The sequence below is a fragment of the Psammomys obesus genome, unplaced genomic scaffold, assembly GCF_907164565.1.
Source record: "Psammomys obesus unplaced genomic scaffold, mPsaObe1.curated_primary_1811, whole genome shotgun sequence".
Classification (NCBI taxonomy): Eukaryota; Metazoa; Chordata; class Mammalia; order Rodentia; family Muridae; genus Psammomys; species Psammomys obesus.
In genome coordinates, this window is record NW_026596079.1 from 3,071,461 (window position 1) to 3,085,068 (window position 13,608).

At 51.0% G+C, this 13,608-nt stretch overlaps 1 protein-coding gene across 2 annotated transcripts in view; it reads right to left on the bottom strand.

Moving 5' to 3' along the window:
* Window positions 1–233: 233 nt before the first annotated feature.
* Dennd3 (DENN domain containing 3) overlaps window positions 234–13,608 on the bottom strand; it is a 53,240-nt gene continuing 39,865 nt past the window's right edge. The window contains exons 16-23 of one of the 2 annotated variants that reach the window (XM_055626712.1): window positions 12,822–12,951; window positions 9,062–9,169; window positions 7,186–7,325; window positions 6,503–6,660; window positions 4,600–4,733; window positions 3,147–3,262; window positions 2,903–3,040; window positions 234–1,601 (exon numbers count right to left, since the gene is read on the bottom strand). In XM_055626712.1, the coding sequence (XP_055482687.1) occupies window positions 1,401–1,601; window positions 2,903–3,040; window positions 3,147–3,262; window positions 4,600–4,733; window positions 6,503–6,660; window positions 7,186–7,325; window positions 9,062–9,169; window positions 12,822–12,951 (1,125 nt within the window). In that variant the 3' untranslated portion in view covers window positions 234–1,400. Of the gene's footprint in view, window positions 1,602–2,902; window positions 3,041–3,146; window positions 3,703–4,599; window positions 4,734–6,502; window positions 6,661–7,185; window positions 7,326–9,061; window positions 9,170–12,821; window positions 12,952–13,608 lie in introns of those variants that run through there. The other variant, XM_055626713.1, reaches the window with a different exon arrangement.

Sequence of the window (13,608 nt, forward strand, 5' to 3'; positions counted from 1 at the left end):
GAGCTGGAGGTTGAAGCCATCCTGGGCTACACAGTTAGACCTTGTCTCAAAAGTGAAAATAATTAACTTCAAGAGATCTCCAAGGTGGAGGAGAGTGTGGTTCAGTGCTAGACCCCTTGTTTATCAAGAAGAGACCCTAGTTCCTTCTCCAGCACTGTAAAGAAAAAAGACTTCCAGTCTTAAGATGTCTCTACCCATTCACAACAGCCTACTCAAGCATTTATTAACAAAAAGGGTTTATTATCCACAAGCTATATGTAAACACCTGGTCATACATGGCCTGGCATTAAATAACTTAGAATGTATTTATGATTGACTCTTACAAAGACAGTTTGAGCCAGTGCCCCTGGCTGCTGGCCGCATTGTCCTTCTGGACATCTGGAACACCCAGGCTCTAGGGAGGCGTAAGGCTCTGAGATCTTCTGCACTGCGTTCAAGGGAGCCACACCTCAAGGGAACCAGCAATCAGTGGCACAGACCCTTCAAGCCTGGACCCACATCTTCCCATGCATGTGTTCAAGTACCTCTGGGTCGCTGGCCTGGTCTGAGAGACAGGCCTGGACCATTGGCACCCCCTTAGTGACTGGCTCTACCATGGCGCACAAGTCTCCACTATCTTCCCTGTGCCTGGCATCCACACCGAAAAACACCTCACAGAACACTTCCAGAATGGAGTTGGAGATGTATGGTAAACACATGTGTAAGTCCCTGCGGCCGATAGCTCTCCCCAGCTCGATAGAGAGGTGTCGTGCATACACATGAGGGAAGCACCAAGTACAGACAAGTCATGATCCAGTGAGGCAGTTACTCATGTGTGTGCTTCTGGGATGAACTTCCTGTCAGCAATCGTTGGTTTCTTCATCATTAAAACCTGAATGCCAAGACAGAGCCACTCAGCTGCCCAGTTTCTGCACAGACAGACATGATCAGTACTGGCCCCTCTCTGAGGCAGGCCTTGGTCACCATCCCTGAAGTGGGATAGCCTGGCCAGGGCCAGCCAGTTCTGTCAGAGTTTATCCTCAAATGCTCAGAAGCCTCTCTGAAAGCAGGAAGTCCATGGAAACCTGAAAGGCTCTTTGGCTGATGGTTACATACCAGCCATTGCCTAAGTGTTTGCAGAGTAAACAAATGAAGAGTCAATGAAGAGGAGAGGCCAGTCACGAGGACTCCAGGTCGCATGCGATTCAGCTAAGTTGGCAGCTGGCTCCAAGTTGTGGATTCTGAAGGTTTCTAGGTAACGTGAGGTAACTTCACAGTGGAGGCTATCAGCATTAAGATGTAGCTGCACACCCAAGGTGAAGAAGACCTTTGGGAGCAGACAACAGGCCCCACCTGGCCACTGACAAAACTGTGTGATGGGGGCGTCCTCTTGCAGGGCACACCGGCTCAGCACATAGCTTTCACTCAACTTTCCAGATGGCGATCTTGCCCTCCTCCTGGCCTGCTCCGCTCAGTACGTAGCGGTCCTCGGCAGAGCACAGGGTCCTCACATTGTCCAAGTGTGCCACCAGCTCCTTTTCTACCGTCATCTTCTCCACGTCCATCACGTAGATTTTCCCTCTGGTTTTTCCCTGAGACAGCCCCCTGCCACCCACCCAGATCTGTAGGGAAGAAACAGGGATACCCCTTGAAGCTGAGTGCTCCGTGATAAATGCACCTCCCCAAACTCATGTCCTTTCCTGCTAGCCAAGAGGCTGTGCTACCTGGTGGGGCTAGGACATACGTCAGGCCATAGAGGGTTAGTCTTGGGCCTGGAAGCCCAAGAGACAATGTGGCCATAGCTAACACTGTCTCCTGGACTTGAGTTCAACCTCAGTTGTAATTGGGAGAGGATGGATGCAGAGGCCTGAGCAGTGAGCATGTGACTATCTCACATCAAGTTCACAGCTGACTCACCAGTTATGATTCCACAAAGTGGGGCCATGCCCCGGTGGAATTTCCTTGCCACATGTTAGGCAGGGCTGGGACCTCCTTTTTTTTTTTTTTTTTTTTTTTCCTTTCATTCTAACTTTTCGCTTTGGGGATGGGACTTGTCTGGCCTTAGCCTGTTCCACTACTGCATTTTACACAGGAGGGGCCCTCGGGATGGACCAAACTCAGAGCCTTATTGCTACAGTTGACATGAGTATTCTCTAATACCCCGGCTTGGCTCTCCTGGAGTATGTTGAACCCTGCAGGAGGTTCAGCTCTGTGGGAGGTTTGAGGTCAGTGAAGGTACCTCAGAGGGGACTGTGGGACCCTAGTCCCTTCCTGCTGCTTGCTTCCTGGCCAGGACCTGAGCAGTCTTCTACCTTGGACACTCATCCACACTGTGTCTCAGCCCAAGCAAGCTTCAGAGCTGTGGGTCTGCTGGCCATGGACCACAGACACCTTTCCCCTTCTCAGCTCTGTGCTGCAGTGGTGGGAGGCTGACCAGCCCCTGCGTCGAGCAGCTCTCCTCGGATAAGGTCAGTGAAGTGGCAAAGTGGGCAGGAACTCTGGGCTTGGGGTTGGGTGGTGTGGCTGTACTTTGTATGTGGGAGCACTGTAGACTGGGCAGGCTACCATGCTGAATAACATCTCCCAGAAAGTCATGACCTTTCGGAATGGAAAATGATTTGGAAAGACTCCTAGGTGAGATGTGGCTGGCTGCAGTGGCCTGGGCCCTTAAGAGACACAGAGAGGTGCCACGTGAGGACCAGAGATGGCAAAGGCATAGCCACAAGCCAAGATGGTCAAGCATGGCCTCAGCGGGCACCAGAAGCTATGTGGAAGGCAGGTCTCCACTGAGAAGCAGCCAACCTGCCCACACCTGGGCTTGGCACTGACTCGGCCTCCAGATGAGGGGAAGCGAGGCTGTCATTCCCCAGATGGAGCACTATGAAACCTGAGGGACGCTGGTGGCTAGACGCCTTCACCTCACCTGCCCCTTCACACGAATCATGCAGCTGACCTCTGTGCAGTCTTGCAAGTGGGTCTTCTGAGGAGGCTGGCCCAGGTCCTTCAGGCTCCAGATATACAGCTCACTGCCCCCCGTGCAGGCCACCCACAGCTGCTCCTTCTGGGATAAAAATCACCGTGAGACAATGAATGGCCTTGTGACCAAAATAGTCCAAGCCTGGACTTGAGCACACAAGCGTGGACTTGAGCACACAAGCCTGGAGTACCTCAGGCAGAAGCTGGAAAGCCAGGAAGGAGACAAGTGCCTCGTTAGAGTTATCAATCCTCAGCTCTCGACGAACGAAACCCTGCGGCGTCACCACCATGATGCTGCGGCCTGTACCTGTGGGAGGAAGAACCAAGAGGAAGGATGGGCAGAGCATGCTCAAGACAGGAGGGGAAAAGCTGGAAGGCCAGGAAGGAGGCAAGTGCCTCATTAGAGTTCTCAATCCACAGCTGAAAGGTACTGTCTGCCCAGCTGGGGTCTCTTTCTATGACCGCCATAAAGCTCTTTTCACAGTTCCCATGAGATGTTCTAACACACACAGGTACTCCCCATTCTCTGTCACTTCATGGTGATCAGGAGCCCAAGCCCAAGCTTGGGAGATGCTTAGCATCCCAGCGAAGCAAAGCAGGGGAAAACCTTGGTGGCAGGACTCACCCTGCATCCTGGCAAAATAAGGTCTCTTAATTTCCTTGAAGGACTGTTGACTGCCCAGTGAGGTGAGGCCACGCAGTACCACCCTTAAGAGCACCCACACAAAAGGGAAGCAGAAAGGGAAGCTGCAAAGAGAGCAGAGAGGAGGGAACTGGGTTAAAACAGCGAGGGCAGCAGCAGGCAGCTACGGAGGGACCAGAAGGCAGGCCAACAGTCTGAGTTTCGGCGGTGGGAGGCTAGCAAACACCTGAGAATCATTAGCTCTCCTCAGGTAAGGCCCAGTGACAGAGTGAGGACAGTGGAGGCAGGAAGATCACAAGTTTAAGATGAGCCATAGCTAGCCAGTGAATCTGAGGCCAATGTGGTCTACACAGGACCTTGGAAAACAGACAAAGGAGGAAGAGAGACAGTCAGAGCAAGGAAGCACATGCAGAAATGGCACACTTAGGCCTAAGCACTTTGCTGGACAGCATTCAAATGGCCTCATATTTGCTTCAGAGAGGCCTCACGGTACAGGCGACTCCTGTACTCCAGGATGTTCTGAAACATGCTGGAACATAAGCCACCAGCCTAGAGCCTGCCCCTGCCCTCAGCACTTGGCAAACTGTCTGACTCGGCTCTAGCCACTGGGGTCCTGGGGATGGGCCAGGAATGATACAAGTGACAATAGCTAGGCTGGCCAGGCTGGCCTTCAGAGGCAGGTGTGGCACCCTCTGAAGAGGTTGCAGGAGACAAGCCAGGTCACTGGGTCAGGCTCACCCCCAGAGCAGCATACAAAAAAAAAAAAAAAAAAAAGAGCTAGAGAGTGGCAAACAAGTAGCAGATGGCAGCCATCCACCAGCCTGTCAAGGAACGGAGAGGAAGCCTGAAGAGGAGCAAGCCAAGCTACTGGGGCAATGTGGTTGCCAGCAGAGGAGGAACCATTTAAATTCAAAGCTGAAAACATACAATGAAGGGAAAGGGGCTCCACCCAGAACAGCATCAGGGCACCCTGCTCACTAGCTGATGACCTGAAAACTTACAGCACCACAGGCGGTCACTGTGCAGGCTGATGGACATGAGGTCACCATACGGCAGCTGGAATCGGCTGGTCACTCGAAGTGTGCTAACGTTCCACGCCAGGACCGTCCCATCCAGACTACAGGAGTAGACCTCGCTGAGGGATCAAACACACGCGCATGCATTCAACAGGCCACGTGGCGCCCTGCAGCTAACCCTGGGGCAAGGAAGCCACCATTGACAGTACGGATGGTGATAAGTAGGTGTGTCACACCAGGGACAGAACAGGATCTTGGGTGTCCAGTTCCCCTCTCTAGCCCCTGTGAGATCGGTGGGGTATCAGAGCCCTGGTACCGCCATTCACTGCAGCAAGTCTTGAGCAGGGCTGTCCAGCTCAGAGGACCCAGGAAGGGCAGGCTCACCAGCACCTAGAAATGGGCCATGGGCAGTACTGTTTGTGATTCTTGTACCTTCCCAGTTCCGTCAGGCCTGACCGTGCTGCAGGGCACGGTGGGTGAAACAGCTCACTTGGAAGCTGGTATTCTTAAGGTAAGTGAAGACAGTGTGATGTGACACAGGCCGACATCACAGATTGCACTGTGTCCCTGAGAAATGGTACAGTGAAACCCTTGCATTCAGCATCTCAGAATATGGCCTGACTTAGAAAGAGGGTCTCTGCATATGGTCAGGTTGACATACCGTCTTTACAGTAGGCCCTGACCCATTAGCCCTGCTGTCTTTAGACATGGGAAGCCTGAGCCCAGAGACAGCCACACACTGTGGGAGTGTGTGGGAAGATGAAGTTGAAGTAATATAGCTACGAGCCAGGAGACGCCAAGGTAGTCATCCTACACAGTGTGGGAGTGTGTGGTAAGATGAAGTTGAAATAATATATCTACGAGCCAGGAGACACCAAGGCAGCCATCCTACCTGGGGAGGCCAGAGGGAGCCCTCCCACCCTGGTGACTTGTTTGTCTAAGCTACTGCTCTGGCTTTCCATCAAGGTAGCTTTGGGAGACCATTACACAGGGAGGCTGTCCATCAGCATATACATGAACAGGTGATCCCAGAAGCAGGTGGCCGTGAGGCGGGCAGCCTCCATGGCATCCCCAAACCCGCTTCCATGTGCTGGCCCCACTAGAGGATGAGTAGATGGGTGAAGCCTCCACCTGAGGGCTACCCCCCCCCAAGCACCCAGCTGTGCCCTGGGTAGCATCCTATATACCTCCCTCCTCTACCCTCACACTGGCCAGGATAATTTGAGAGTTTTATAAGTCAAAGCTCTCCCAAGAAGGCTTGGCCATAGACTTGGGGTTGTAGAGGCAGGAACACATGGGTGAAATGGGGTTCACGTGTAATGGGGTGACTCTTATCTATTTGCCAGCATCTAGAGCTGCCTGCCTTGCACACCTTTGGGAGGAAGGGTGGAGGCCCCTGAAGCAAGGTGGAAGGGTTTAAAAATGAAGGCAACCAGGGTGCCAGGCCCACCTCAGGACACTTACAACACTAGCTTACAGATTCAGGAGGGGAAGTGCCCTCATCCGCCTGCAGACAGCTGGCCTTTGGTGAATCTTGGGGGCTTGGGGAGGAATGTCCACAATGGCATTTTAGAGAGAGTCAACACCAAGAACTGAGATGCTCTCTCATACAAAGCCAGATTTTTGATGTCTGGAAAAATGAGAAATCCATCCACAACCAGCATTTCCTGGAGGGTGCGCCCTCTCCAGTTTGCCAAAAGCACTGGCTATAAGGCAGAGAGCCAATGCTGCTTTAGTCATCTCAAAAGACTCCTTTCTCTTTAGCCACACGTAGAACCAGGCCACACGTGTCTTCTACCTACTCTCCTTCCAGACGCTTTTTGCCTGGCCAGGAAGGCCAAAACTCCTTACCATCCAAGCCCTTTCCTACTCTACAGGGCCCTGGTACCTGGGCTTCTTTCCATTCTGCACGGCCAAGCCGGTGACCGCAGCGCGGTGATCCGTCAGCTGTTTGTTGCAGGACATGCTGTGGACGTTGATGATGTAGATGACGGAGTCCTCAGAGCCGACCCACACCTGGCTGTGCTCTGCCAACACCATACAGTTCTGACAGGAGCCGAGATGGAAGGGTAAGATGTACAAACCAGCTTCACCAGTTGCCGCCAGCCCCTGAATCAGCGAACGTGAGCTTGACCCTGTAGGGTCTCCTCTAAGTCACATTTAAAGATACCTCACTGATGAGGACACAGTATAAACCATGGCAGAAAACACACTGGGGAAAGGACTGTGGTCCACGGTGTGAGCTACGAGGCACACCATTGCTGCTCGGCCTCAGCAGGGACACACACTGGGGCACTGACACTCCCACTGTGCACACCATGTCTAGATCACCCCAGAGGTGCCGTGGGCATCGATTTGGGGGTAAGGGCAGGTTTTAGTAGGTAACCGAATTTGCAGTAATGAAGATAGATTATAGGAATGGCCAACCAAGCCATCAGGGCCTCTTCAGATGGCATGTTCTTAGGGACTCTGGCTTTTCAGACTCCGGCTTCAACACCCGGGGGATGCTAGACGACTGGCTGGCTGTTGACTCACCCTGAATATCCACCGGGTTAAAGGCACCGGACTCACCACTTTGGAGGCCCCCACTTTAAAGCAGTGCTGATGAATGGTCCAGGAGGAAGCATCAAACACGACCACTTTGCCTTCACTCAGTGCACACCACAACTTGGGGTGTGCATCTTCAACTTTCTCTGCAGGGTCAAGGCGCCCTGAAGGGGAAGGTAGCCCCAAAGCCTTTAAGTGACTGTCAGATCAATGGTGGGGGAGGGGATGCCTCCTACCCTCAGGATACCCACAGAACCCCAGTGCACTGCAAAGCGCAGGGGTGTGGAGATGACAGAACGCCACCCTCCCCCGGGAGCCTAGAGTCTTGTGAGCTCCTGAAAGGGACAGACACAACTACATGGAATATGGGTATGCACCAGGGCCCACAGGTCAGCAGGAGGTATGAAGATGGCTGGCGATCGCTGGGCATGAGGGGAAAGAGGGTGAGCTGGAGAAACCAAGATACAGTGTACCCACCAATTTTCACACCCACCCAGAGCTTAGGTAGCAGAGTTTGCTTCAGGTCGTCACCATCATTTAGTGGTTGGGGGTCAACTAATCTGTTTAGGGCTTTTGAGATGGAGTTTTACCTAGCTCATATTGGTCTTGAGCTTGTGATAATCCTCCTGCCTCAGCCTCCTGAATACTGAGATTATAGGTATGCACCATCACATCTAGCTTGGCATAAATTTTAAAAAGTTTGAGAACTCTAAGGGATATATATATACACACATATATACATATTATATATCTATACATATATCCATAGTATGTATATATGTATATATACATATATATACATATATATGTATATATACACATATATGTGTGTGTGTATGTATATAAATGTATACATATATGTCTGTGCATATATATAAATTGGGATGAGATCATGCTATGTTCCCCAGGCTGGTGCTGTCTTGTCTCACCTTCTTGTGCACTGAGGACTGTAGGCCAGTGTCACCATGTCCAGCTCGACTCTAGTTTAGAGCTTGGATCTACTGGCATTGCCCTGAAAGGTCATGAGGCCATTAGTGTCCCCACTGGGGTGGCCTCTTTTGTGAGGTATGTGTCTCAGGGAGTTATACTTCAAATGGCTGGGTGGGAGCCCCTCATGATGCCATCATGCCAGGGTCACACTTGCCAGCCAAGCCCCTGAGCTGCCACTCTCCTGATTGTACCTTCTTAAATCCATTATTATTCACATTTATTTGTGTGTGTGTGTGTGTGTGTGTGTGTGTGTGTGTGTGTGTGTGTGTACATAAGTGGAAGTTAGATGACAATTTTGGGGAATCAGTCCTCTCCTTCCACTACGTGGGTTCCAGGGATGAGACTCAGGTTGTCAGGGTTGGCATGCAAGCACCCTTATCTGCTGAGCCACCTCACCAGCCCAGGTACCATTAATGTAGTCAGATCCACGGAGTCCTTCAGTACTTAGGAACTTGGGGTTGACCTGGTCATGGCTGTGCTATTGGTGTGATGGTCTGGGAGTCACTGCACTTACTTGTAAGTGCTTTCTCATCTAGATTCCAGTCCACTTGGAACTGGCATGGTGACTAAGGTGAGTAGGGTTCCAGCTTCCCAGATAGAGACAGGCTATCCCACTACCCCATGGTAATACAACCATTTGCCAACAGCGACCTCCTCAACCAGGTGAGAGTTGACACACAACTCCTGAAATGTCACATGCTGCAGGGGGCAGGGAATAAGGATTCTGCATTCCCACTAAGCATAGAGAACCACACGGTCGAGTGGATAGGGTGGCCATGTTTTACCCTTGTGGCTCAGGGTTCCGTCCTATAGACAGAAAACACCCTCCCTGTTTCTAGCATGGGGCTTTCCGCTCACTGCTACCAGGCTGACCTCCAACCCAAATCTAAGTTCATCACACCCTAGATACCTGGAGTATACAGCAAGACATCAACAGCTTGGGGAGCAGTCTCTCCAGCCGAAGGGTTAATCTTGTGTTTTAGGGTCTCCGCGGTTGTCTTTGGGACTGCCATGGGCACTGAAACACAGATACATGAGTTAGATTACCAGACCCAAGGACAGCAGGACAGCAGTGGCATCCGACTCAGGAAACTCTCCCGTTAGGAGTTTGTGGTAAAACCATGTGTGGCCTGAAGAGGGCACTCTGGGAACCAGTGTTGGGACAGTACCATCCCAGATGCCCTCTGGCCTCATCTCCGATGGAGAGCAGGGGCAAGAAGGCAGCACTGCATATGTTTGCCAGGTTGAGCAGTACGTGTCACACTTCCTTTCACTGTTTTTTAGCAGATCAGAGGACTACTAACGGGAGCCAGTTCTCTCCTTTAACCATGTGAATGTCAGGGATTGAGCTCGGGTCATGAGGCCTGGCAGCAAGTGCCTTTACCTAGTGAGCCATCTTGCCCTCTGTCAGGTTTCTGTTACCCATCCATCTGTTAACAGGCACCTAGTCTGGTTACATGACGAAGACCCAGGAAACAGCCGGTGCATGGTTGGCACTTGAATCTCTTTCCGTGCAATTCAGCATGTTTCCAGGCAGTGCTAAACACCGCCTTCCCTGAGGGTTTCTGGGACCACCTGCCAAGCTGAGGAACTCCCCCAGCTCCCCTCTCCCACCAGGCTGTCCCCATCACCTTGGGATCATCTGCACTTGGTGGCTGTGCCTTAGAGACTCGCTGAAGGCCTCTCCTCCATCCCTCTTTCATTAAGCCTCACATGTGATGTGATTGCTGTTGCCCTCATTTCTCAAAAGAAACAGAGCTCCATAACTTTCTTGCAAAAGCGCAAGCAGTTTGAAGGTCACTGGGCTCCCCAGATGGGTCCTGGGCGCCAACAATGGAGGAAGTAATGGTGGGACCCTCTGCCACTGCCTCTCCTCCTGCTGCCTCAGTGGACTGGCTCGGGTTCCCCCTTTCATTCTGTGTATTTTTAGACCTTCTACCACAAATGGACTCCACGCATTCTGAATTAAGCTTGGGATCTCATGTCATGAGTCTCCGCTTAACAAAAGCCACGCACTAGAAGGTATTTCTGGATTTGCTAAACCAGGCTCAGGATCTGAGCGTGCTGTGACCTGAGCTCAGATGGCTCCTCCTATGCCACGAGAGCAAGGTGAAGATGGTAGAGTGTAGGCTGGGCGTCGCCACGGCAACTCTGTAAACTGTTTACACAGGAGCTGGAAAGCTGTTCCATAAACTGCTGGCAACAGTAAGGCGTGCATTCGGAGTTATATAAACAGCTGAAGAGCAGGGTTTATTTGATTTTATTCCCATCTGAGGAAAAGAGCAGTTCTGTTGAGACCAAGGACTGTCAGATAGAGGTCCTGTGAGGGCTCGGTGGGTCTCCAGGCAATGTGAGGCCCCTGAGCCTCCTGACTGCTGAGCTGAGGCAGGAGCAGGTTCTATGACCAGAAAGCATTAGGGTAACAGAGCCAGTGACAGACATTACAAAGGGCAAGATGAGTAAAAGCTATGCCAAGGTGAGTAAGCAGCCAGCCTGGTGTGCTTTCTAATTCTTGGACAGCTGTTTTTAAAACCTGACTACGCACCCAGGAGAGATTAAATGAACCTTTACAGACATTCACAGAAGGCTTCATGAGGCAGAAGGCATCCAACTTAGATGTCCACAGAGGAAGGGGTACAGAAAATGTACTATAGCCAAACAACACAGAATTATAGCCATAAAGGAAATGAAGGACCACGTGGTGGCTCAGTGAGCTGTATCCATGCTGTATGAGAATGAGGACCCATGGAAAGCCAGGAGCAAGTCTGTTCCTATAACCCCAGCAATCCCTGTTCCTATGGCCAGACAGAGGACGGAGACAGGAGACACCCCAGAAGCCTGTGGATATTCCCAGCAGCCAGCAACAAAAATGAGATGACCCCACCTGAAGGAAGGTGGAAGGTGAGGAGTGACACCGGAGGTTGTCCTCTGACCTGCATGCACACACACCATGGCACGCACACACCCACGCTCACACAGAAAGCGCACCACACACATCATACAAAATACTTTAAAGGCATCAAGTGCCAGCTCATGAGGGCACTGAGGAAACACTGTACTGAGTGAAAGGCTGGAGTCAGGAAGGCTCCCAGGTACAGGAGACAACCAGGACAGATGAGATCACAGCACCAGTGAACAAACGGGCCACCGGGAGCACGGAAGGTGACGCTAAGCAGGTGTGGGAATTCCTCTTACAGAGTGTGTATTGGAGCCACCACTCTTCAGAACACCCTTAACCTCGGAAGGCACAGACTAGAGGGGTCCAGCTCAGTATCAACAGGACCTGGGAAGTCTTGCAGGCATCCCTACCTCATCACCCTGTGCTCTGAAGTGAACTGGCTATTGTTTAACTTTACATACCCTCTGTGGCCTCTGTAGGTTTCCTATCTTTCGCATGCAGGTCTCAAAGCAGGAGGCCATTTAAAATGGAAACAAAGCAGAAGCCGAGAAGGCTCAAGACATCTTTCTTACCACACTGGTCCTAGACTTGAAATACTGACCTCTGGATAGCTTCAGAGTGTGAGAGCCAAACAGAAATGAGCAGGAAGGAGACCGGAGATTTCTGTCCCAGGAAACTAGCCAAGTTAAAGGTAAAAAGACACTGGGCATGGCCACTCACACCTGTAATGCCAGCACTTAGGAGGTAGAGGCAGAGGATTAGGAATTTCAGGCCATCTTCAGCCAAAGAGAAAATTTAGGACCAGCCTGGGCTACGCAAGAGTGTCTCAAAAAAAGAAAGGGAAGAAGAAAAAAAAACCAAGACATTAGTATTCAGAGCCACTTTTGACTGTCTACTGCATTAGGTCCATCAGTCAACAGGCTAACCAGGTGCAGAGAGGCCATGGTTCTGACCACATCCCCACCATTGACCAGGGTGGCTGTTAGTCACAGTCTTCCAGACATTCCTAGTATGCTGAGCCAGACAGGAAATTCTTCAGTAGGGGATCAGGACATGTAGTTTACAATGTCTAATGGAACAGCAGAAAAAAACAAGCCAAGATTCTAAAAAATCAACAAGATTCTAAAGATCAAGGAGTCGCAAGGTCCCAAGATTAAATGAAGAAAGGGAAGACAAAAGCCAACATGATATTTTTTAAAAAATTCCTAAAAATGCTTATAATCCTAACACTCACTGGGGCAGGAAGATTGAGAGTTCAAGGCCAGCCTGGGCTATATCCTGAGTTCCAGGGTCGCCTATGCTAGAACAATTCCCTGTCTCAAACAATCTATATATATTAAAATAAAAAAAAAATTCAAACAAAGAACAACAGTGATAATTGTTCTTGATAATCTGAGTTCAATCCTGAGGCCACACTGTGGAAGGAGAGAATTGACTCCAGCAAGGCATCCTCTGACCTCCACAGACGTGACATGGTATATGTGCCTCACACCACACACACACACACACACACACACACACACACAAATAGTGACCAAAGATTAGCTGGGTGTGTAATCCCAGCATTCGGGAGACTGAGGCTTGAGGAGCATGAGTTTGAGTCCAGGTGGGCTACACAGCAAGACCCTACTCTACCCGCCCCTAAAAAAAAAAAAAAAAAGTTAGAAGAGAAAGCAAGAAAGTCCGGGTGTGTTCTAACTGATAACTGCCAACCGGGAGAAATGCTAGAGACAGCTGCTTGCGACAGAAGCATGGCCAGCACAGAACTTACTTTCATTCTTCATCTTGTCGAAGTAGGCCAGCTTGGAGGCAGCGTAAATGGCACCAGGTGACTGCAGCGTGCCAACCACGGCATCCATAAGCAAGACATTGGTCAGTGCTTGCTGGACATACTGTGGGTCCTAGGACAGAAGCAGGTGTGCATCAGCCCAGTCTGAATCCTGAAAGCCTCTTGGTTTTGCCTCACTGAAGAAAGCGGCATTCCTCAAAGTGCGTTTGTCAAGGCAACAGAGAGAGTCTGAATGGATGAGGAGCTTGGGGTCTGTGTCACGTAATCTTTTCCTCTGAGTTCCTGAAAGCTCTGGTGGTTGACTCCTGGAGCCAGGGCATTTTCTTCTCTAAATTGCCCCAACCACACTAAGACAGCCAGGGGCGTTTCCTAAAGCAAGAGCTGTGACTACACCCAGTGACAGGTGAGGGAATAGGCCCACCACGGCCTTTTGCCATTGTATAGCTAATCTGCATATCACAGTGGGTTCGGAACTGAACAGGGCTCACCAACACAGAACCTTAGGTCTGAATCCACTCCTGAACCATGACGGAATAACCTGTCTCAAGGGGCTGACCACCTCTGCGGACAACAGACAGCCTGTTCATTCTATGATGTGCCACAAGGTAAGCACCATCGTCACCCACATTTCTCCGGTGCCTGGTGAGGCTACAAATCCCTACGTACCCTTAGGAGCAGTTCCTCTGTGTGAGCTCTCTGATCGTGGCCTTGGTCTGTTTGGTTTGGTTTGGTTATGCGACATGGTCATGCTCTATAGCCCGGGCCATCT